The sequence below is a fragment of the Pristiophorus japonicus genome, chromosome 20 (assembly GCF_044704955.1).
Source record: "Pristiophorus japonicus isolate sPriJap1 chromosome 20, sPriJap1.hap1, whole genome shotgun sequence".
Taxonomy (NCBI): domain Eukaryota; kingdom Metazoa; phylum Chordata; class Chondrichthyes; family Pristiophoridae; genus Pristiophorus; species Pristiophorus japonicus.
This window is the reverse complement of record NC_091996.1, coordinates 34,118,364-34,143,804: the sequence shown is the minus strand read 5'-3', so window position 1 is coordinate 34,143,804 and position 25,441 is coordinate 34,118,364. Positions and strand designations below refer to the sequence as shown.

Below are 25,441 nucleotides of genomic sequence, written 5' to 3'. Positions count from 1 at the left end.
GGGTCCCAGCACTGATCCCTGCGGCAGCCCACTAGTTACTGGTTGCCAACCAGAGAATGAACCATTTATCCAGACACTCTGTTTTCTGTTAGTTGGCCAATCCTCTATCCATGCTAATATACTACCCCCAACCCAGTGAACTTTTATCTTGTGCAGTAATCTTTTATGTGGCACCTTGTCAAATGCCTTCTGGAAGTCCAAATACACCACATCCACTGGTTCCCCTTTATCCACCCTGATTTAAATTATATGATTACTGTTGTGTATCTGTAAAGCATGCACTTCCATATTCCACCACCAGGGAGCACATCCCCTGAAGTCATCAAGGGATCCCAGCATCCCTTGGGACCACTGTATATAAGCCGGCCCGGAAGGCCTGTTACTTTCTCTGAAATGTCTTAATAAAGACTGAGGTCACTGTTACTTTAACCTCCCTGTGTGCAGTCTCATCTGTGTTAGGAACACAACAACTGGCGACGAGTACACGAATCCAAGGCAAAGATGCAGCAAACTGTGGGCATCCTGGAGAAGTTCTCGGAGGGTGAGGACTGGGAAGCCTATGTCGAACGGCTAGACCAGTACTTTGTAGCCAACGAGCTGGATGGAGAAGGAACGCTGCAAAATGGAGAGCGGTCCTCCTCATGGTCTGTGGGGCACCGACCTACAGCCTCATGAAGAATCTTCTGGCTCCGGTGAAACCCGCAGATAAGTCGTATGAGGAGCTATGTACACTGGTTCGGGAGCATCTTAATCCGAGGGAGAGCGTGCTGATGACGAGGTATCGGTTCTACACGTGCCAGCGATCTGAAGGTCAGGAAGTGGTGAGCTACAGCGCCGAGCTAAGGTGACTTGCAGGACAATGTGAGTTTGATGGCTACCTGGAGCAAATGTTCAGAGACTTTTTTGTACTGGGCATTGGCCACGAGACCATCCTACGAAAACTTTTGATTGTAGAGACACCGGCCCTCAGTAAGACCATTGCAATAGCACAGGCGTTTATGTCCACCAGTGATAACACCAAACAAATCTCTCAGCACACAATTGCTAGCAATGTTCATAAATTAACTGGAACGGTGTTTGCAATCAGAAATCTACAGGGCAGAAACCACGAGTCTGCAACTGCCAGCAGGCCTCAGGTGACCCAGATGACTCAGAGTCCACAACAAAGGATGAATGCAAGGCAATTCACACCTTGTTGGCGTTGTGGAGGCTTTCATTCAGCCTATTCATGCCGCTTCAAAGGGTATGTTTGCAAGAACTGTGGAACAATGGGGCACCTCCAACGAGCTTGCAGACGAGCTGCAAGCTCTGCAAAACCTGCTAACCACCACGTGGCAGAGGAAGATCGGTCCATGGTGGATCAAAGCAATTTCAAGCCTCAGAGAGGGGTGGCAGATGCTGAAGTACATGGGGTGCACACATTTTCAATGAAATGTCCACCAATAATGCTAAATATAAAATTGAATGGCTTATCCATAGCCATGGAACTGGACACTGGCGCTAGCAAATCCATCCTGAATAAAAAGATGTTTGAGAGACTGTGGTGCAACAAGGCACTCAGACCAGCCCTAAGCCCCAGCCACACGAAACTGAGAATGTACACCAAAGAGCTTATCACTGCCCTGGTCAAGGTCACCTACGAGGGCACGGTGTACGAACTGCCACTCTGGATTGTCCCGGGCGATGGCCCCACACTGCTTGGAAAGAGCTGGCTGGGCAAAATCCGCTGGAACTGGGATGACATCCAAGTGCTATCACATGTCGATGAGGTCTCATGTACCCAGGTTCTAAACAAATTTCCTTCCCTTTTTGAGCCAGGCATTGGAAACTTTTCCGGGGAGAAGGTGCGGATCCACTTGGTTCCAGAGGCATGACCCATTCACCACAAGGCGAGAGCGGTACCTCACATGATGAGGGAGAGAGTGGAAATCGAGTTGGACAGGCTGCAACGCGAGGGCATTATCTCCGCAGTGGAATTCAGTGAGTGGGCCAGCCTGATTGTTCCAGAACTCAAAAGTGATGACACGGTCAGGATTTGCGGCGATTATATAAAGTAACTATTAATCGTTTCTCGCTACAGAACCAATACCCGCTACCAAAGGCAGACAACCTATTTGCGATGCTGGCAGGAGGCAAGATGTTCACCAAGCTCAATCTGACTTCAGCCTACATAACGCAGGAGCTGGAGGAGTCTTCGAAGGGCCTCACCTGCATCAACACGCACAAGGGACTGTTCATCTACAACAGATGCCCGTTTGGAATTCGGTCGGCTGCAGCGATCTTCCAGAGAAACGTGGAGAGCCTACTCAAGTCGGTACAACACACGGTGGTTTTTCAGGACGACATATTGGTCATGGATCGGGACACCGTCGAGCACCTACAAAACCTGGAGGAGGTCCTCCAGTGACTGGATCGCGTAGGGCTGCGGCTGAAGAGATCGAAATGCATCTTCATGGCAACAGAAGTGGAGTTTTTGGGGAGAAAGATCGCGGCGGATGGCATTCGGCCCACAGGCACCAAGGCAGAGGCTATCAGGAATGTGCCCAGGCCACAGAACGTCACAGAGCTGCGATCGTTCCTGGGACTCAACTATTTTGGTAACTTCCTACCGGGGTTAAGCACCCTCTTAGAGCCCCTACATATGTTATTGCATAAAGGTGAGAACTGGGTATGGGGAAAAAAACAAGTAATTGCTTTTGAGAAAGTCAGAAACATTTTGTGCTCCAACAAGCTGCTTGTATTGTATAACCCGTGTAAAAGACTTGTGCTAGCATGCGATGCATCGTCGTAAGGAGTTGGGTGTGTATTACAATAAGCTAACGTTGCGGGGAAGTTGTAACCTGTCGCCTATGCTTCCAGGCGCTTGTCTAAGGCCGAGAGGGCCTACAGCATGATTGAGAAAGAGACATTAGCGTGTGTGTTCGGGGTAAAGAAAATGCATCAGTACTTGTTTGGCCTCAAATTTGAGCTGGAAACCGATCACAAGCCCCTCATATCTCTGTTCGCTGAAAACAAGGGGATAAATACTAATCCCTCAGCCCGCATACAAAGGTGGGCACTCGCGCCATCAGCGTCCATCCGCCACAGGCCAGGCACCGAGAACTGTGCAGATGCTCTCAGTCCGCTACCATTGTCCACCACGGGGGTGGAAATGGCGCAGCCTGCAAACTTGTTGATGGTGGCGCAGCCCGCAGACTTGCTGATGGTCATGGAAGCATTTGAAAATAATAAATCACCTGTCACGGCCCGCCAGATTAGGACTTGGACCAGCCAAGATCCTCTGCTGTCCCTAGTAAAAAAAACTGTGTACTGCATGGGAGCTGGGCCAGCATCCCTGTTGAAATGCAGGAGCTAATCAAGCCGTTCCAGTGGCGAAAGGACGAGCTGTACATTCAGGCAGACTGCCTGTTGTGGGATAACCGCGTAGTGCTACCCAAAAAGGGCAGGGAGACTTTCATCTCAGATCTCCACAGCACACACCCGGGTATAGTAATGATGAAAGCGATAGCCAAATCCCACGTGTGGTGGCCCGGCATCGACTCTGACTTCGAGTCCTATGTACGGCAATGCAGCGTGTGTGCTCAGTTGAGCAACACGCCCAGAAAGGCACCACTAAGTTTGTGGTCCTGGCCCTCCAGACCATGGTCGAGGATCCATGTCGATTATGCGGGCCAGTTTCTCGGTAAAATGTTCCTGGTGGTGGTGGATGCTTTTTCAAAATGGATTGAATGTGAAATAATGTCAGGAAGCACCGCCACCATTAAAAGCCTGAGGGCCATGTTTGCCACCCACGGCCTGCCTGACATGCTGGTCAGTGACAACGGGCCCTGTTTCACCAGTGCCGAATTTAAAGAATTCATGACCCGCAATGGGATCAAACATGTCACCTCGGCCCCATTTAAACCAGCCTCCAAAGGGCAGGCAGAGCGGGCAGTACAAACCATCAAACAGAGCCTCAAACGAGTCACAGAAGTCACTCCAAACCCGCCTGTCCCGAGTACTGCTCAGCTACCGCACGAGACCCCACTCACTCACAGGGGTGCCCCTGGCTGAGCTACTCATGAAAAGGACACTTAAAACCAGACTCTCGCTGGTTCACCCCAACCTGCATGATCAGGTAGAGAGCAGGCGGCAGCAACAAAATGTAAACGATGGCCGTGCTACTGTGTCACGGGAAATTGATCTGAATGACCCTGTGTATGTGCTAAACTATGGACATGGTCCCAAGTGGATCGCGGGCACGGTGATAGCTAAAGAAGGGATTGGATGTTTGTAGTCAAACTAGACAATGGACAAATTTGCAGAAAACACCTGGACCAAACGAGGCTGCGGTTCAAAGAATGCCCTGAACAACCCACAGCAGACACCACCTTTTTCGAGCCCACAACACACACCCAAAGGATCAACGACACCACGGCGGACCAGGAAATCGAACCCATCACGCCCAGCAGCCCTGCAGGGCCAATAACATGCCAGCCCAGCGAGCGCACAGCCAACACACCAGAACAGACATTTGTACCGAAGCGGTCCACCAGGGAAAGACCGCCTCACCTTGTAAATCGTTTTCACTTTGACTTTGGGGGGGAGGGGGGGGAGTGATGTTGTGTATCTGTAAAGCATGCACTCCCATGTTCCGCCACCAGAGAGCGCATCCCCTGAAGTCCCAAGGGATCCCAGCATCCCTTGGGACCACTGTATATAAGCCGGCCCCTAATGCCTGTTCCTGACTCTGGAGTGTCTTAATAAAGACTGTTACTTTAACATCCCTGTGTGCAGTCTTATCTGTGTTTGGAACACAACAATTACTATAAAGAATAATAGTTTATGATCACAAGGGGTAAGTCTCTGTCAGCTGTAAGTAACATGACCTCCTAAAGTGGAACAGAAATGCCACTAAAAGACATCTGGACTGAAGCCATGGCATGTTAAGGGCGTGGAAACATCCAAGCAGGGATGTTTTCACCTTTACCGAGCTCATCTGACTAAAATGGCCAATATCCCATGATTGTTGCTGTTGTCTTGGGAGTGATTATAGAATGGTTACAGCACAGAAGGAGGCCAGTCGACCATCAAGCCCGTGCCAGCTCTCTATGAGAGCGCTTCAGCTAGTCCCACACCCCCACTCATTCCCGTAGCCTTGCAAATATTTTTCCTTCGGGTACTTATCCCATTCCCTTTTGAAAGCCACGACTGAATCTGCCTCCACCAACTTCTCAGGCAGCGCATTCCAGATCTTAACCACTCGCTGCGTATCAATGTTTTTCCTCATGTCGCCTTTGATTAATCTGCCAATCACCTTAAATCTGTGTCATAGAAACATAGAAACATAGAAAATAGGTGCAGGAGTAGGCCATTCGGCCCTTTGAGACTGCACCACCATTCAATGAGTTCATGGCTGAACATGCAACTTCAGTACGCCATTCCTGCTTTCTTGCCATACCCTTTGATCCCCCTAGTAGTCAGGACTATATCTAACTCCTTTTTGAATATATTTAGTGAATTGGCCTCAACAACTTTCTGTGGTAGAGAATTCCACAGGTTCACCATTCTCTGGGTGAAGAAGTTTCTCCTCATCTTGGTCCTAAATGGCTTACCCCTTATCCTTAGACTGTGACCCCTGGTTCTGGACTTCGCCAACATTGGGAACATTCTTCCTGCATCTAACCTGTCTAAACCCGTCAGAATTTTAAATGTTTCTATGAGATCCCCTCTCATTCTTCTGAACTCCAGTGAATACAAGCCCAGTTGATCCAGTCTTTCTTGATATGTCAGTCCCGCCATCCCGGGAATCAGTCTGGAGAACCTTCGCTGCACTCCCTCAATAGCAAGAATGTCCTTCCTCAAGTTAGGAGACCAAAACTGTACACAATACTCCAGGTGTGGCCTCACCAAGGCCCTGTACAACTGTATAATACCTCCCTGCCCCTGTACTCAAATTCCCTCGCTATGAAGGCCAACATGCCATTTGCTTTCTTAACCGCCTGCTGTACCTGCATGCCAACCTTCAATGACTGATGTACCATGACACCCAGGTCTCGTTGCACCTCCCCTTTTCCTAATCTGTCACCATTCAGATAATAGTCTGTCTCTCTGTTTTTACCACCAAAGTGGATAACCTCACATTTATCCACATTATACTTCATCTGCCATGCATTTGCCCACTCACCTAACCTATCCAAGTCACTCTGCAGCCTCATAGCATCCTCCTCGCAGCTCACACTGCCACCCAACTTAGTGTCATCCACAAATTTGGAGAGACTACATTTAATTCCCTCGTCTAAATCATTAATGTACAATGTAAACAGCTGGGGCCCCAGCACAGAACCTTGCGGTACCCCACTAGTCACTGCCTGCCATTCTGAAAAGTACCCATTTACTCCTACTCTTTGCTTCCTGTCTGCCAACCAGTTCTCAATCCACGTCAGCACACTACCCCCAATCCCATGTGCTTTAACTTTGCACATTAATCTCTTGTGTGGGACCTTGTCGAAAGCCTTCTAAAAGTCCAAATACACCACATCAACTGGTTCTCCCTTGTCCACTCTACTGGAAACATCCTCAAAAAATTCCAGAAGATTTGTCAAGTATGATTTCACTTTCACAAATCCATGCTGACTTGGACCTATCATGTCACCTCTTTCCAAATGCGCTGCTATGACATCCTTAATAATTGATTCCATCATTTTACCCACTACTGATGTCAGGCTGACCGGTCTATAATTCCCTGTTTTCTCTCTCCCTCCTTTTTTAAAAAGTGGGGTTACATTGGCTACCCTCCACTCCATAGGAACTGATCCAGAGTCTATGGAATGTTAGAAAATGACTGTCAATGCATCCGCTATTTCCAAGGCCACCTCCTTAAGTACTCTGGGATGCAGACCATCAGGCCCTGGGGATTTATCGGCCTTCAATTCCATCAATTTCCCCAACATAATTTCCCGACTAATAAGGATTTCCCTCAGTTCCTCCTTCTTACTAGACCCTCTGACCCCTTTTATATCCGGAAGGTTGTTTGTGTCCTCCTTAGTGAATACCGAACCAAAGTATTTGTTCAATTGGTCTGCCATTTCTTTGTTCCCGGTTATGACTTCCCCTGATTCTGACTGCAGGGGACCTACGTTTGTCTTTACTAACCTTTTTCTCTTTACATATCTATAGAAACTTTTGCAGTCTGTTTTAATGTTCCCTGCAAGCTTCCTCTCGTACTCTATTTTCTCTGCCCTAATCAAATCCTTTGGTCTCCTCTGCTGAGTTCTAAATTTCTCCCAGTCCCCGGGTTCATTGCTATTTCTGGCCAATTAGTATGCCACTTCCTTGGCTTTAATACTATCCCTGATTTCCCTTGATAGCCACGGTTGAGCCACCTTCCCTTTTTTATTTTTACGCCAGACTGGGATGTACAATTGTTGTAGTTCATCCATGCGGTCTCTAAATGTCTGCCATTGCCCATCCACTGTCAACCCCTTAAGTATCATTCGCCAATCTATCCTAGCCAATTCACGCCTCATACCTTCAAAGTTAGCCTTCTTTAAGTTCTGGACCATGGTCTCTGAATGAACTGTTTCATTCTCCATCCTAATGTAGAATTCCACCATATTATGGCCATTCTTCCCCAAGGGGCCGCGCACAACGTCCTCTGGTTCTTGACCTTTCCACCAATGGGAACAGTTTATCTACTCTATCCAGAACCCTCCTGATTTTGAACACCTCTCTCAAATCTCCTCTCAACCTTGTCTGCTCTGAGGAGAACAATCCCAGCTTCTCCAGTCGATCCACATAACTGAAGCCCTTCATCCCTGGAACCATTCTTGGAAACTGTGCGCCCTCGCCAAGGCCTTCACATCCTAAAGTGCAGTGCCCAGAGTTGGATACAATACTCCAATTGAGGGGGGAACCATTGTTTTATAAAGGTTCATCGTGACTTCCTTGCTCTATACCTCTTATTTATGAAGGCCAGGATCCCGTGTGCTTTTTTTTAACCATTTTCTCAACCTGCCCTGCCACCTTCAATGATTTGTGCACACATACCCCAGGTCTCTCTGTTGATGAACTGTACCCTTTAGTTTATACTGCCTCTGCTCGATCTTCCTACCATTAGATTCGAAAGCCCGTGGGTTCCAGGTTTTCCCCCGCTCCTCCCGCTGCCGTTCGCCTGCTTGGGAGCACAGGCCGCTCTGAGTTCGCCTGCCCGGCCCGCTCCGCCTGAGGACTACATTACCCAGCAGGCCGGCGTGCGTGAGCGCGCACTGTCGCCGCGTGCGGCCTGCCGGGTAATGTAGTCCGCCGCCCGCCCGCGCCTCGCACCGACCGGAAGCGGGTTGAGAGGTCAGGCCCGTTGTCTTGACCGGATGTCGGTGACAGGAGGAGGAGGCGGCGGCGGGACCGGAGCGGGAATGAAAGCTTCACCCGAGGTAATGGGTGGGCGGCGGCGTGAGGGGGGAAAGCGGGAGTCGAATCGAGTTCGGAGGCCTGAGTCTTATTGGCAATCGGATCGGCGGTAGTGGCGATGGCGGTAGCGGTAGCGGTGGGCGCTCGGTTAAATAAAGCAAATGGCGCCCCACACCGTTTGTGAGGCGATGGCCCGCATCTTGTGGCCGGGTGAGCGGACACAGGGGCTCTCCTCCTCCTCCCGCCCGCGGGGTGGGGGGCTCGGCTTGGCCGCCGCCGCCTCAGGGCGAGGGTTGTGTGTGTCTCTGGGAGTTGCTGCCGCACTGACCGAGGCCTCCCCACACACTCTCTCCCACTCCCTCGGGTATTGGCTTCACCCTCCCGCCACTCCTCGGGTTGTTCCCCCTCAATTCCCCGGGGTAATAGCGACTCGGGCCCCGTCCCCCCACATTTCAAGCCCACCCCCTGTCGATGTGACAGCGCTTGGAAAAACGTGTGCCATTGAGGTTCCTGTACTGACAATTCTCAGGAGGTTGTAAAGAAAAACAACGCAGCTCCTTCAGCATCTCATTGAGCACACATAGGATTCTGAGGGGGATTGGCAGGCAGATGCTGACAGGTTGTCTCACTTGGCGGAGGAGTCTCAAACTAGGGGTCACAGTCTCGGGGTAAGGGGTCGGCCATTTAGGATTGAGATGAGGGAGGGGTCGCTTCACTGTGGTGGCTGGTGTGCAACGGCCACCACACATTAAAACCATCCACGTACAGGCATCTTCCACCCTTCAACATGTAGTTTGGGATCTGGAATATTAGGTCCTTCATTGAAACACCTGTGAGCTCATCCCTTTTTGGTGTGGAAGCAAGTCATCCTTGCTTTGAAGGACTGTCTATGATGTGATGATGATCTCTTCACTCAGAGGGTTGTGAATCTTTGGAATTCTCTGCCCCAGAGCGCTGTAGATGCTCAGTCATTGAGTATATTCAAGGCTGAGATAGAGTTTTTGGTCTCTCAGGGAATCGAGGGATAATGGGGATCGGGCAGGAAAGTGGAGTTGAGGTGAATGGTGGAGCAGGCTCGAGACTTCTGCTCCTAATTCTTATGTTCTTTTTGGAAATGGCGAGAAAGCAGGAAGGGGGTACTGAAGTTGCATGTTCAGCCATGAACTCATTGAATGGCGGTGCAGGCTAGAAGGGCTGAATGGCCTACTCCTGCACCTATTTTCTATGTTTCTATTTTCTATGAAAGGTCAGCTTAACGTTACTATTGGGGTCCCTTGGTCAGACTTTGGCACCTGTTGTAAAAATGATGCAAATATTTTATGCAAGAGCAGTATGCATTGTAACTTACTTTAATGTTATCTCCAATTAATCAAAGGCAAAAATGACATTCTATGTGACTGTTTATTGAGGTACACTATCCCTCTTTATCCTTCTCAAACTGTTTGCAGCCTGAGAGACTGTAGACCACACCATCCTCCTCCAATGCCTCTCCATTGTCCAGCTGGGTGGGACTGCCCTAGCCTGGTTCTACTCTTGCCTATCCAGTCGTAGCCAGTGAATTCCCTGCAATGTTTTCTTTCCCTGCTCCGGCACGGTTACCTCGAGTCCCCCAAGGATCCATTCTTGGCCCCCTCCTAATTCTCACCTACATGTTTCCCCTCAATGACCTAATCCAAAAACACAACGACAGGTTCTGTAATTTGCTGACAACACCCAACCCTACCTCACTGCCACCTCTCTCAACCTCTCTATTGCCTCTGTGTTGTCAGACTGCTTGCCTGACATCCAGCCCTGGATGAGCCAAAATTTCCTCTAACTAAACATTCGTAGGATCAAAGCCATTGCCTTCAGCCCTTGCCACAAATTCCGTTCCCTGGCCATCAATTCCATTCCCCTCCCTGTATGTTGCCTCAGGCTGAAGCAGACTGTTCACAACATCAGTGGCCTATTTGACTCTGAGTGGAACTCCTGGGTACGGTTGCATAGTGGTTATATTACTGGACTAAAAATCCAGAGACACGAGTTCCAATCTCATCATGGCAGCTCAGGAATTTAAATTCAGTTAAATAAATAAATCTGGAATAAAAAGTAGGCATCAGTAATGGTGACCATTAAACTACAGACTGCCGCAAAAACCCTTTTGGTTCACTAATATCCTTATCCGGTCTGGCCTATAAGTGACTCCAGACCCACATCAATGTGGTTGACTCTTAACTGCCCCCTAAAATGGCTCACTACCACCTTCTCAAGGGGCAATTAGGGATGGGCAATAAATGCCTTACCAGCAGCGCCCACACCCTGTGAATTTTTTTTAGAAATCCCCTCAACCACCATGATTGTCTAATTCCATCTCCATAATAATGTCTGTCTTCGCCCCTGTTTCAACCCATCTGCTGAATCCCTCATCCATGCTTTTGTTACCTCTAGACCCTACTATTCCAATGCTATCTTAGCTGGCCTCCAATATTCTACTCTCCTTAAGCTTGAACTCATCCAAAACTCTATTGTTCGTATGCTAGCTCGCACCAAGTCCTGTTCACCTATCATCCCTGTGCTCGCTGACCTTCATTGGCTCCTGGTCCACCAATGCCTTGATTTTAAAATTATCTTACTTATGTTCAAATCCCTCCAAGGCCTTGCCCCTCCCTATCTTTATAACCTCTTACAACCCTCCTAAATCTTTGCACTCATTCCAATTTTGGCCTCTTTCATCCCTAAATTTCATCACTTTACCATTGGTGGCTGTGCTTTCAGCTGCTTAGGCCCCGACCCCTGTAATTCCTCTCTGCAACCTCTCTGCCTCTCTCTCCTTTTAAGTTGCTCCTTAAAACCTACCATTTAGACCAAGCTTTTGGTCACCTGCCCTAATATCTCTCTATGTGGCTCGATGTCAAATTTTGCCTGATTTCGCTCCTGTGAAGCACTGTGGGATGTTTTTACTACATTAAAGACACTATATAAATGCAAGCTGCTGTTGTAAATTAAAATTCATTTAAAACAGAGGGGAGTATTTTTTTAATTTCAGCTGTGGGGGTGGAGGGTGAGGGAATGGATTACCTGCTCACCCATTACAGAACTCCTCTGATTTTTTTATCCCATTGATTATTTGAAACAAGACAAAGCGTAAAGCAATAACAATTTCCATGAGGCTCGTGTTATTTCCTTCCCATTGTTTTATTTGATAGCCTCAATGCTTCCATTCTCTGCAAATTACAATTGTGGCCCACATTCTCACTAAGCTTCTGATTCCCCCATTCTCCAGTGAATTGATGTAAGTTTCTCCCCTTCAAATCCCTTTATGTCGTCACCTCACTCTACCCCTGATCTTCAATCTTGCATCCAGCACACGTCAACAACTTCTTTTGTGGTCCTTTTGCTGCAGCACTGACGGCTGTTCTTCAGCTTCTGTCTCTGTCCCCTGGACCTCCTTCAACACCTCTATCTTGTCACATTCCTCCTTGCCTTTGAAAGCTTCTGAAAGATTCTCTTCAACTGTATTTTCAGATTATTACCTTGAGATGATAATGAGCTTTACCCACTGAACCAAAAAAATCCCCTATCCACGCATGAAGGTTTCACAAAATTATTTTCCTACTCTCCCTTGCTCCGTGCCCAGTGATGCACCCCTTTTCTACTGTTTTTACTGCCACGGTGGTTTGAGGTGACCTCGAGCGATATTAGCGAACAAGTTGGGTTTTTATGACAATCCGGTAGTTTCATGGTTACCATTACTGATATTCCAATTTTCTCCCCCAAACAATTCTGACAGCAGCAATTCTTGCTGGAATATAGTTCCATAGATACGCCATTCTTTCTATGAACCTGGACAGTGAATGTCAGTAGACTAGTTACCATGATGTCATCACAGCTAAGCCCGCTCTATTTCCATGCCATGTCCACATGTGCAAATTTATGTGAGTGCAAATCCTGACTCTGCATTTGTTTTGTTCCTTCCATTGCCAGCGTGAGGAAGCTAGTAAGGATTGGAAAGAAACTCCACTAGTTGAGATCAGGGGGCCGAAATTGCCTCCCGCCCGAAACGGGGCGCACACATCCATTTTTACTGGCGCGGTGGTTGAGGTGGCCTCGGGCGATATTCCGCTTTTTGGCTTTTTTTTCAGTGGACTGGAAGCCGCTCATAATGGGGGCGGAAGTGGGGCGGTGAGTACACATTGGAGGGGCGAAAGTTAGGGTGGAGCGGGGCGTCCGCCGCTGTTAGTCATCAGCGTCGTGATGATGATATCATCATGGCGCCGCGTCACCGCAGCTCTCCCCTTCACTTAAAGGGGAGAGCCTCCGCGATTTCTAAAGTTCGGTCCACTGGGCCACCAGGGAGGCTTTCGAACCCGGGGGCATAATTATCGACCCGACATGGTCGTCGGCCGACAAAAAAAAAACATGGTGGAAGCGGCAGTGTGTCCTCCCCTTTAAGGTCAGGAAAAGGCAGGATTTGGCACCGCCCAGCGCGAGGAAGATTTTCACAACGGCATTTCACCGTTGGCGGCGGGGGGGACATCGGCAGTGTGCACTATGGTGATGCATTTAGCACGGATTGGTCGGGGTGGGGTGGGGGGGAGCAGGTCAGCGCTGGGATACCACAGGTGTGGAATTTTGATAATGGCGGCCATTACACGAAAAGTTGGCAACCATTGCACTCCACAGCGTGGCCGCCGATTTCCAGTGTTAAGAGGCAATTTCGGCCCTCAGCTATCTTGGCACAAAACAAGGATTAACCTTGTGCCTTGCATGTTTGGTGCTACACCAAGTGAGTCAAGGGTAATGGGGAGTGGGCAAGGAAGTTGAGTTGAGGCCAAGATAAGATATGATCTTATTGAATGGCGGAGCAGGCTGGAGGGGCTAAATGGCCTAATCCAGCTCTTATTTCATATGTTCTTATATTAGCTTTTTTTAATTCCAGATTTATTTAATTAACTGAATTTAAATTCCCCAACTGCCATGATGGGATTTGAACTCTGGTCTCTGGATTATTAGTCCACGCCTCTGGATCACTAGTACTGTAACATTACCACTATGCTACCATTCCCTGAATTTTACTCATGGATATTCTGACATAATTCATTATGTATATCATTTTTTTTAACTGCACAAAACAGTTCACGTATCTGTATTTTAATTTTTCCCTCCTCCCTTCCCCACCCCCTTATTCAAATGTCGTCTCCTGTTTCCTAAATGTTGTAAGTCTTGTGCAATCCTGGTGCTGGCCACCGTCTGATATCTCTTTCTAAATCAGTATTCTTCATGTGTGAGCCTCTGTGGGAGAATTACAGATGAGCCAGACCCTGTCATTCCAGCTGCGACCACTGGCTAGCGATCATAAGCAGCTATTCTGCCTGTGGTCTGGTAAAATCAGCTAACACAGGCACGATTGCACTAATTGCTTTACTGATCTGTATGGCTGAGCTACATTGGACATAAAATTAGCAAATGACCCACTGGAGAAGGGAGCTAGATTTGTGTGTGTACCTACACAGTGGTCAAGGGTATTGGGAGGGGGGGGGTGGAGGTTATGGTGTATTGGCCATTTCTTATGTTAAATGATAAAGCATGCTGCACCGTATTTTGTAGTCAAAATAGCACTGTTCCTCGAGTCAGTTGGAAAATGGCAGTTTAATTCAGTCAGTGCCTATTTTAATGCTAAAAGTAGTATGAATAGTAAGTTTGGTTTTACTAAAGTAGTCAAGAATAGTTTGTTCTGTCTTATACCTGTCTTTATTTGAAGTCAAATGAAAAGAGAATTCTTAAAGTGGCTGAATTAATAATGTGGCCTTTGATTCTTCCTAAGATGTCAGCCTTGGCTAAGTGATAGACCTCTGATTTGGAAGGTTGTTGAGTTCAAGTCACACTCCAGAGACTTGAGCACAAACTCCTGTGTGGTACTGAGGGAGTGCTACACTGCCGGAGGTGTCGTCTTCGGATGAGACGTTAAACCGAGGCCCCGTCTGCCCCCTCAGGTGGACACAAGATCTCGTGGCACTATTCAAAGAAGAGCAGGGAGTTCTCTCTGGTGACCTGGCCAATATTTATCCCTGAACCAACATCACTAAAAACAGATGATCTGGTCATCTATCTCATTACTGTGTGTGGGACTTTGCTATTCACCAATTTTGGTTGCAGTATTTCTTGCATTACAACAGTGACTACACTTCAAAAGTACTTAATTGGCTGTAAAGCACTTTGGGAGTTCATGATAAGTGATAGATAAATGCAAATTATTTCTTGTAGTGACGTATGGGGACTGAAAATGAATCTCTTCCATTGGAGAATGCATCTATTCTGTCTGAAAGCTCCTCACAAGAGGGACATCGACTCTGGATTGGCAATCTTGATTCCAGGTTAACTGAGTAAGTACGATAACTGTTGGTTTGTTTTCAAATAGAGGGTTCAAATTCAAAATGTTGTCACTGCTATCTATAAGCATTATGCTGAATTAAAGAAAACTTTTTTTAATGCCCACATTCATGCTGGTTGCTAAATAAATATCGAATACATACTTTCAGTTCTGTTACACCTGTCTTCTGTGGAGCAGGATGAACATTACTTCAATCTAATGTCTGTACAGTATTGTACCATGACTGATACCAATTAAATATTGATTTTAAAATCATTCATCTATTCAAATTAAAATGGAATATACATGTTCACAACATGCATTCACCCATAATTTGACACAGATTCTCTCTTTTTGTCATAACCTGTTTCATTTTACATGTTTCCCCTTTGTTTCATTCTACCTTTTAGTGGAAACTGCTCAGTTGACTTATCCAACTTAAGCAAATCAGTTGGGTTAGTCAAAGACTTCATAATTCGATGCAGCTGCTAAATAAATGGTCATATACATATTTTCAGTTCTGTGTTACACCTGTCTTCTGTGGAGCAGGATCAAAATGAAAAATCTAATGTCTGTACAGTGTTACCCATCATGGTATAATAATCAGATATTTCAACAAACTCCAGGGTTCCTCTCTTACAGCAGTGACACAACACAGTGAGGTTTTAAATTATTTTAAAAAGAAGCTGCAACTAATTATGAAGCCACTAAATTATAAGGAACACATTGCTAAGTTTTTTTTATACAAGATTAGATAGAATTACATTACATAGAATGTACAGCCTTTCAGTATATCTTTCTATTCCCTTATCTCTCATGTACTCGTCTAGTTTATTTTTGAAAGCATCTAGGCTATTTGTCCCAACCACTTCTTGTGGTAGCGAGTTCCACATTCTAACCACGCTCTGTGTAAAGACATTTCTCCTTATTTCCCGATTGGATTTATTAGTAACTATTTTGTACTTATGGTCCCTTGTCTTGGATTCTCCCACAAGTAGAAACAGTTTCCACATGTCGAACCCATTCGTAATTTTAAAAATCTCTATCAGGTCACCACGAAGTCTTCTCTATTTTCTAAAGGGAAAAAAACAACCTGTTCACTCTTTCCTGATAGTTGTAATCTCTCAGTTCTGGCACCATCCTTTTTGTACTTTCTCCAGTGCTTCTATGTCCTTTTTGTAGTATGGAGACTGGAACTGTGCACAGTACTCAAGTGTGGCCTGACCATAACTTCACTAGTTTTGAATTCTATACCACTAGAAATAAATCCCAGCACTTTATTAGCATTTTTAATTGCTTTGCTGACCTGTAATGATACTTTTAATGATCTGTTCACCTGTATCCCTAGATCCCTTTGCACTTCTATCACATTCAATTTCTTATTTTCTACGGTGTAGGTGATGTACCTATTTTTCCTACCAAAGCATATCAACTCACATTTGTAATGTTTATTTGCCACTTAACTGTCCGGTCTACATGTTTTCTAATGTCCTGTTGTATTATTTTGCATTCTTCCTCAGTATTAGCTGTACTTCCCCCAACCACCCGCCCCCCCCCCCCCCCCAAGTTTGGTATCATCTGCAAATTTTAATATTAAGTTACTTGTTCCTAAATACAAATCATTAATATAAATTATGAATAACAGGACCCAGCACTGATCCTTGTGAAACACCGCTTTCTACCTTCCTCCAATCTGAATAACTACCTTTACCCCTACTCTCTGCTTTCTATTTTTTTGCCAATTTGCTATCCTTTCAGCTACTGGTTCCCTGACTCCACATGCCCTAGCCTTTGTCATAAGCCTACTGTGTGGTACCTTTATGGAAGGCCCTTTGAACCTACATGTTTGCTATTTGACTTCATTGTGTTGATTAAATTGCCTTTTATAATGTCCAGTAACCCCCAAGATATTAGTGTTAAGTATAAAAGCATTACATAGGATGATTTTTGTTCTACTGTAATGCGTTTGGAAGAATATTTCTAAGTATCCAGGTGTGCAGCTATTGGGTATCAAACAACACTACTGATATTTGGTTTTACAAAAGTGGGCTGGAGAAACATATTCATATATACTCATATTTTGTATGGATGCAAAAAATAAGAATTCAGAAGCATATTGAGGTAGAGTAAGATGTTTCATCAGAACAAAATAAACCTTCTCCACTCAAAGCCACTTTTCACTGCAATTCCAGTAGCAAACTAGTATTATGTTAAGCATTGTCTCAAAATCTCATATTGTGAATTCAGCACTGCACGGACAAAAAAATTTTTGCCTGTATCACATCATTGGTTTCATTCTTTCTGTCATGGTACATACGGTATGTAAAATAACGACCCAACTTGTTTTAATACATGATAGTACCAGAATATTTGTTTTGTCTGGTTGGGTATCTGAGGAAGGGACTAGGCCATTCAATTCCAATGCAAGCATCTTGTGGGTTTTGTTAGAATTTGTGTTCGGCAGCTCTATTTGAATTTAATATACATACATGTTTAAATTTCCTGTGTCCTGGTTATTTAAAACATTTCTTATCTTGTTCTAATTTAATGGTCTATCTGAAACCACCAGTGAGAGCTGGGCCAGCGAGACTCCATGGACAGTCAGCAATAAAACAGCATACATGATTAATATTCAGGGACAATTTTTGTGGTCCAGTTCATATTGAAGTTTAGATATTTTCTGAGGAGGGACTGTACAGTGTTTTATTGCTGCTGTTCGCTTATCTTTTTACTGTTTAAAAAAATCTCCTTGGCAGTTTTATTGCCTAAGCCACAGTCTGGTGTTTATTTCCTTACAAAGTTGAGGAAGATCATGCGAGGACATGTGATATTATCAGTAAGCTGAAATACAGTCACCAGAGGTTTTCTGTTTGACTCTGGAGCTCACTGAGTGTTACCCAGCTATTGGGCAGATGAAGGAGTGAGGGCTTGCCTGCAGGTGTGGTCCGGAGATGCTGAACCTGAGAAATGTTCGGCGTGAAAAAAAAAATGTAACGAGCTGCATTTACATTAGATAGACTATGTGAACTCTTAAATGATTGTGTCAGCTCTGCAGACTCAGTGGTTATCGTTGGGATTCAGTAGCCATCCTAAAATGTGAGTCGCAATGGCCACTAAAATGATGAGGCACAGCTGATTGTCGTACAGTAATATATCAAAGGGTGATACCAGTATCTTGGTAGTTCAGCATCTCATTTGTGATTAAAATTAACCATTCGGGCAATGGATTACTTAGTCATTTTGGGCTTAATTTTACCCAAAGCCGTTTTTTGGCATACTTGAAGAGTTACACCCGTTTTTTGGGGGCCCAAGTACACCAAAAAAAAATCCAACTTTCCCTGTTTGAATTATTCATTTTGGCGCTGCCTAGCTTGTCCTTTAGCTTTAGGGGTGGAGCCTAAAATCTGCGCCAAAAGATTGGGTTGCCAGGGTAACCAGGGACACACTGCAGGCTGAAGCTGGAAAGTGAAATGTACAACACATTCTGGCCAGCTCACAGCAACCTGCACAAGCACCTTGCACACTGCAGCAGCATTCCATCATTAAATTATTAAAGTATTTATGCCAAACATCTATCCCCACCCCCCTCCCGCCCAGTGCCGCTCCTAACCCTGGCTGAAAGGTCTCCCAGTGCCGTTCCTAACCCTGGCCGAAGGGCCTCCTCCTTCCGATGCTGGTTACCGCTGCTCGCCCTGGACGAAGGGCCTCCTGATGCCGGTTACTGCTGCTAGCCCTGGCCGAAAGGCCTTTCTCCTCTTTTCCCCCTCTCTGCTGCTGCTGTCCGGGCTGTAGAACTGCATCTGCTGCGCTAATTTTCTTACCTGTGCCGATTTTCTTAACTGCCCAGAAGGTTTTTCCACAGTGGTCATATACGCCGTCCTAAGAAAAATTGGAGAAATCGGAGCTGGCCAAACTTGCTTAAATGGCCAGAATTAGCTCGGGCGGCAGGTTACGCCCCCAATGACGCAAAAAAAACTAACCTAAAAAAATTATAACTATCTGAGTTACACTAGCGCACAATCTTTGGGGAAACTTAGATACTTTAGTTTAGGCCAAAAAAAACGGCGCGGATAACTGGGGAAAATTGAACCCTTTATATCTATCTACCATCTTAATATATCTGTATTACAAATGTTTGCATTTCTACAAGTGGTTAGCAGAATTGAATTACTGTATGAAATACTTCATAATTGCAATATTATCTAAATAAACTAGGAAACTTATAATTTATTTGGTGTAGGAATATTGCTCCAGTTTTCAAAAGGCTAATGTATTAATTATTAGATTAAGAAAAAAGATCGATAGTACTGTACAGAAACTGTTCCCGGCCCAAAGTATGTCGAGGTAGGTTTAAGTTGCTATTATTAGATTAAACCCCGGCTTTCATAGTGTAAGAAGTTGTAGCAGGGCTATGTCAGAATAAACTAGCATTGTTCCTCAGGGTACAATCATTGGTGATGATTGATTTAGCTTATGTGGTTGACTGCTGTTTTATTGCTTTCGGTGTTTAGGATATTATTGTTTTGAAAGAAGCCTTGACTCTAATGGCAAAAAGTTTTGAATAGTTGTAGTAGTGCCAGGCGGAAAGCCAGAGGAAGAGGAAAGAGGCGAATTGGGAAGGCCGCTGTTGTGACTCACGTTCACATCAGTTGTCAGGAAGTAGAAGGCAAACTTGGCCAGCAGTAACGTGCATGACCACTCCTTTCTGGGCAGCTGGGAGCTTGTTAACTGTGACTGCTGTCACTCTAAAGCTTGCTTTTAGAGAATGGAACGGTGTTTGGGTGTATATTACTGACAAAATCTATTGTTACATGCAAGTGGCAGAATGACCTGGATTTCATTGAATAACATTTTGGATGTCAATTTAGCCAGCTTTTATCAGGTTCATATTTTATTGTCTCCGATTCTGACAAGTTTCTGATATAAGAAGTCAAAATGTTTGCACTGCTATCTTTTTAAGTTGTAGTAAATGAGAGCACATAGCACTTCATTGAGAAGCTGGCTGCTAAATGATAGTTTTGAGAGCAACTAAGGTATAGTATTTACATATGAACATACAAAATGATGGACAGAATAGACCATCTGGTCTATCAAGCCTTCCCCACGCAGTCATGATTTGTGATCTCCTGGGATAGTCAAATAAAAACCCATGGTCAATTAGGGACGAGAAAATCTGGAAAACCCCTCCGATCTCTTAGCCAACCAAAACTAGTCCGGGTGACCACCTTGATCATGCTTCTATTGCTTGATATTTCACCTACCTTTTTATAAGACGTGATCGCCACCCGAGCCACAAACGGGTCCAGCTCTCCTTGAAGCATGACTGCATGAACCAGTAGCTTGTTTCATGGGTCTACTGTCCTCTGGCAAAAGAAGAACCGCCCAACAAATAACCTAGTCCTACCATTGTGCAACTTAGATTGGGGTCCAAAGTATATCATGAGTATATCAGTAGGAATACAGTCTAGCCATTTAACTATTGCATATACCTCACCCACAGTCTATGTATCTCTGAAGTAAAGAGACCCAGTTTTTAAAGCCTATCTGAATAACTATGGTTGTTTAAGCTGGGAACCATTCTTTTGGCCCTCCTCTGAACCTTTTCCAAATCCTCTACATCACCAACTATATGAGGGGTCCAAAAATGGACGCAGTGTTCTAAATGTGGTCTAATCAAGGTTGATACAAAGACAAAATGGTGTGCTTTGTTTTATATTAAATAGTCCTGTTAACATACTAATTCCTTATTTGCTTTGGCTATGGCTTCTTGGCATTGGTCATGTCCCGTATAGAATTCTGAATTGTAACACCATGGTCCTTTATTTTCTCAACCAATGTGAGTTCTGTTCCATGTGAAGTGCAAGTATACTTGGTGTTGGTCCTTCCCACATGCTTGGCATTACACTTGAGTACATTAAACACCATTTTCCAGTGTTTGACCCATTCTCACGGTGCATCTAAAGCTTCTTGCAGAAATTTGTTCTCCACAGTCCGAACACTTGCACAAATTGCTGCATCATCCTTGAACTTACGGACCATTCCCCAACACCTATATCCAGGTCATTTAGTTAGTAAAAATCAATGGCCCTAACACCGATTCCTGTGCGACACCATTGGTAACTGGTCTCCAAACAGATCCACAACCGTTAATAACAACTTTCTGCCTACGGGGATGCAGCCAATTGTTAATACATTGTAGTAATTTCTCACTGACTTCTCAGGATTCTGGGCTCAATTTTCCCCGGTGATTTGCGCCGTTTTTTTGTCACGCGTCACTTTTTTTGGCCTAAATTTTAAAAGTTTCCCCAATCTTTGTGCGCCTGCGTAACTCAGTTACGAATTTTTTAGGTTAAGTTTTTTTTGCGCATAGGGGGAATAACCAGATGTCTGCGGCAGTTTTTCACAATTATGCAAGTTTGGCCAATTTAAATTTCTCCTAGGACAGCGTATATGACCACTCCCGAAAATCCTTCTGGCCACTTGAGGAAAACCAGCGCACATTAAAACATCAACGCCATTGTTTTTATGCAAAATTTTGGAAGGAGTCAAGAACACACATGTGCATAAACAAGCTTAAATTTTTAAAACTTAAAATGCAGGAAATGGAAGTTTAATGGAATTAAGTTTTGATTTTTTTTTAACTGACACACCCCCACCGAACGTCTCCAAACCGAGCTCGAGCATCGGAGTGTCGGCCAGCAGAATCGGTCCCTCGCGCGGACACGGGCTCGGGGCTCAGTTTGAAAAGAAGCCCAGGGATCGTGGGGGGTGCTGTGGAAGGCGAACGGAAAGAATGAGAAGCCTTACACTATGCATCAAATGAAGTCCGGGGGTGGGTTCCCAATCATTGTGCCTGCTCAGACCTGGGTGTGGTCCATATTAAAGCATCGACCTTGGGGAGAGAGAGAACGTTGTCCTGCCTGCCGCTTTGAGCTTCTTGCAAAGGGACAATTTAATCATGGGGGCAATACCAACCACACCATACCTCGTGCCAGCCTTCTGCATGATGGTGCTGCAAAGGAGACAATTGATTCGACGTCATTGCATGAGGAACCTCCGAGCACGTAGGATGATGGGCAGGAGGCCTTACCCATGTCGGGTATATTGAGACAGGCTTTCGTACCTGCACCTGAGTGATGCAGACTGTGTCAGAAGGCTGCGTTTCCACAAAGAAGTTGTAACTGAGATCTGTGAGTTAGTAAAAGCAGACCTGCAACCTAGAAGCATCAGGAGGACTGCTTTTGTAAGTTGAAGTCAAGGTTATAGCTGCACTTTCATTCTATGCATCTGGATTGATCCAGACCACAACTGGGGATGTGTGCGCCATTTCTCAACATGCAACACATATCTGCATTCGGCAGATGACTGCTGCACTATATGTCCAGAGGAATGACTACACAGAGTTCCCTATGACCGCCCAGGCATTGCGTGAAAGGGCTGTGGGCTTCTCGTGTGTGACGACATGCATCACATCATGTCAGTTGATGCAAAACACCCTGGGAGCAACCGTGATGCATTCATCCTATGCGAGAGTGTTATATCTGCCATGTTTCAGCAGCAGCCAGAAGGACAGAGTTGGCTGCTGGGAGACAAAGGATACGGCCTCGCCACCTGCCTCATGACGCCCCTAACCTGGACGGAAGCTGACCGGGAATACAACATGTCGCACATTGCGACGCGCAGCATAATAGAGAGGACCATTGGCATCTTGAAGCAGCGTTTCCGATGCCTGGACCATTCCAGAGGCTACTTGTAATACACCCCTGAGATTGTCAGTCAGTTCACTGTTGTGTGTTGCATGCTGCATAACTTAGTCATCATGAGGCTGCAGCAGCTGGTAGTAGAAGACCCACCTGAGATGAGAGTGGCTGATGATGAGGAGGAAGATGCAGATGACGAGTTGGAGGAGGACGAGGAAGCCTATTCCAAATGGACCATGTTTACTGTTTGGATCTGTTCCGTAATATTGTGTTGTGTTAATGGAACACATAATAGAAATTATTCTTGTTTACTTCAAAAAGTTGTTAATAATGGAACAATAATGTAAATGATTCAGTTATAATTTAAAATATATTTTATTCAAAAGTTTAACAAACATTTGATGGTACGTAACTTTAATAAAAATATTCTTGTATCAAACTTTAAAGTTTTCAGTTAAGATCACTTACAAACTTTTAAACTTGTAAATTTACATAACTTACAACACTTTTAATTGAAGAACAATAACAACAGCAGCAGCAAAGAAAGGCTGCACCCATCTCTCCTCCACCTTATTCTAAGAAAGCCCACTACGCTTGGTCTTGTTGACTCCACCCCTGCCCGCAGGCGGTGGCGCAGCGTTTCTCTGGTTGGTACTAAGCTTATTCTTTCAAACATCTTGGGTATGCGCATTTCTTGATTGGGGAGGGCGGGGGCAGGCGGTAATGTGGAGGGCCCTGCTTGGTCTAGGGATGGGAGTGGCAGTTGATTCTGTCAATGGGCACAGGGTCTGGGTGTGTTCCCTTATTGCAGCAGCTAATTCCAACATTCCCTCCCTCATGTGCCCTGACAGTGTATCAACTACCGGCAACATTCCCTCCCTCATGTTCACTGACAGTTTCTGCTGCCTGATACATTCCCTCCCTCATGTTCCCGGACAGTGTTCCCATTTCTCGTGAGAGTGTTGTTACTTCTCCCGACAGTCCCGATACCTCATCACCCACCCCACTGATGGTGTCCATGAGTGATCGCGTAAGGTCAATGCTCTCCGCACTCATTGCCATCGTCTGAAACACATCTGTTAAATCCTGCACCTCAGGAGAACGCCATTGAGCTCTCCTTCCCCTCCTCGCCCTGGGTGTGGCTCGCTGCATCCCACTGGGACCTGCAGCCTCGGACAGTGGGGCCCTGGGTGTGCCTTGCTGCATCCCACTGGGACCCGCAACCTTGGACTGTGCGAAACCATGGAATGTCCCAGTAACACTCGTACCACTCAGGAAAGGGGCTGGCAGCTCAATGGGCGGCACCTACACCTCCTCCAAAGTGAGTACAACAGTGGGGGGCTTCATACATCACCTCACCCTAACCCCCATGCTCTTGGTCTGGAAGGTGGTATCGGAAGATGTTCTCCTCTTCAGGCTCGTCCGCTTCTGAATCTTCTGCATCGTTAGGGTTGGCCTCAAGTCTGCAAAAGATCCAAAAGACAAATGGTTAGCAGCAGAGGAGGGGGCAGGTTGACATGCGTAGGCTCACACAGTGCAGGCAGCAGGCTGATTTGAAGGGCCCGATGAATGATAGCACGTTGCATCAACTGAAGCGTAGCTGACTGAGACATCGCCATGAACCGAAGCATGGCTAGCCTGCGCAGTACTTAACATTTAGCAAAGCCAGACTGTGGAATTTGCCCCCTCCCTCGAGTGTGGGCCCAGCTTGTGCAGTGGTGGTTGCTTTTCACCAGGCAAGACCCATCAACGCAGCGACCCTCTCTTCCATGGTGTCAGTGGGTGAAGATTTGCCGGGCCTCCTCCTGTTTGAGTGCTCTCTCTCTTGTGTGCCACCTTCCTCTGCAAAGATGGAAACATAACATTTTAGGGAGGGGGTCTTTCTGCTGGGTGGGACATACACAGCTGGTCACATTTACAATTGCAATTCCATTGAATAAATGAGAATATTACTTACACTAACTACTTGACCAATGTCCTGCCACTTCTCTTTGCACTGGCCTCCAGATCTCTGGGTGGTCACCATTGCACGTTGGTTCCAGTGTTTCTTCTTTTCTTTTGGTGAAACTTTTTATGTGACCTCTGCTGGTGTCCAGCTCGTGCTATCTGGCCTCAATTACAGTAACCAGTGCCTCCACTTCATCCTGTAAGAAATTCTTGGTCCTTGAGCTGCTTTGCATCTTGTATTGCAGCCCTGATTTTTTTCCAATGAGAATTAAAGTTCTCACACACAACTAACTCTTTAAAAATGGCCGAATGCAGAGCGGGAGCTGTACTGGGCATGCGCGCCCATCAGAATCGCATCAAAAACGTCCTCTTTTTTTCACGCGCATGTACAGAGGGGGCAGGGGGCATCCTTTTTTTCAGTACAGACATTAGGATCCACCGCCCCCCCGAAGCTAAAGGACAGGCTGCACTGCGCCAATTAAAAAAAATAGAACGGGGAAACTTGATACTTTTTTGGGGGCGGAGTTGGGCGTAACTCTGGCAAGACGCCAAAAAACGGCATTGGGAAAAATTGAGCCCTCTGTCTTGAGGTACATAAGAACATAAGAAATAGGAACAGGAGTAGGCCATACGGCCCCTCGAGCCTGCTCCACCATTCAATGAGATCATGGCTGATCCGATCATGGACTCAGCTCCACTTCCCCGCCCGCTCCTCATAACCCCTTATCCCCTTATCGTTTAAGAAACTGTCTATTTCTGTCTTAAATTTATTCAATGTCCCAGCTTCCACAGCTCTCTGAGGCAGCGAATTCCACAGATTTACAACCCTCTGAGAGAAAACATTTCTCCTCACCTCAGTTTTAAATAGGTGGCCCCTTATTCTAAGATCATGCCCTCTAGTTCTAGTCTGCCCTGCCCTATCAGTGGAAACATCCTCTCTGCATCCACCTTGTTAAGCCCCCTCATAATCTTATACGTTTCGATAACATCACTCCTCATTCTTCTGAATTCCAATGAGTAGAGGCCCAACCTACTCATAAGTCAACCCCCTCATCCC

The 25,441-nt window shown here is 45.9% G+C and overlaps 2 protein-coding genes across 4 annotated transcripts in view; one reads left to right on the top strand and one right to left on the bottom strand.

The window, feature by feature from the left end:
* The window catches only part of mrrf (mitochondrial ribosome recycling factor), a 56,101-nt gene extending 47,871 nt beyond the window's left edge, over positions 1 to 8,230 (bottom strand). The window contains exon 1 of one of the 3 annotated variants that reach the window (XM_070863405.1): positions 8,029 to 8,230. The gene's annotated coding sequence lies outside the window, so the exon portion shown is untranslated. The remainder of the gene's footprint in view (positions 1 to 8,028) is intronic. The other 2 variants (XM_070863404.1, XM_070863406.1) reach the window with 2 other exon arrangements.
* Positions 8,231 to 8,326: 96 nt separating this feature from the next.
* The window catches only part of rbm18 (RNA binding motif protein 18), a 47,939-nt gene continuing 30,824 nt past the window's right edge, over positions 8,327 to 25,441 (top strand). The window contains exons 1-2 of the mRNA XM_070863403.1: positions 8,327 to 8,411; positions 14,632 to 14,750. Of these exons, the coding sequence (XP_070719504.1) occupies positions 14,638 to 14,750 (113 nt within the window). The 5' untranslated portion in view covers positions 8,327 to 8,411; positions 14,632 to 14,637. The remainder of the gene's footprint in view (positions 8,412 to 14,631; positions 14,751 to 25,441) is intronic.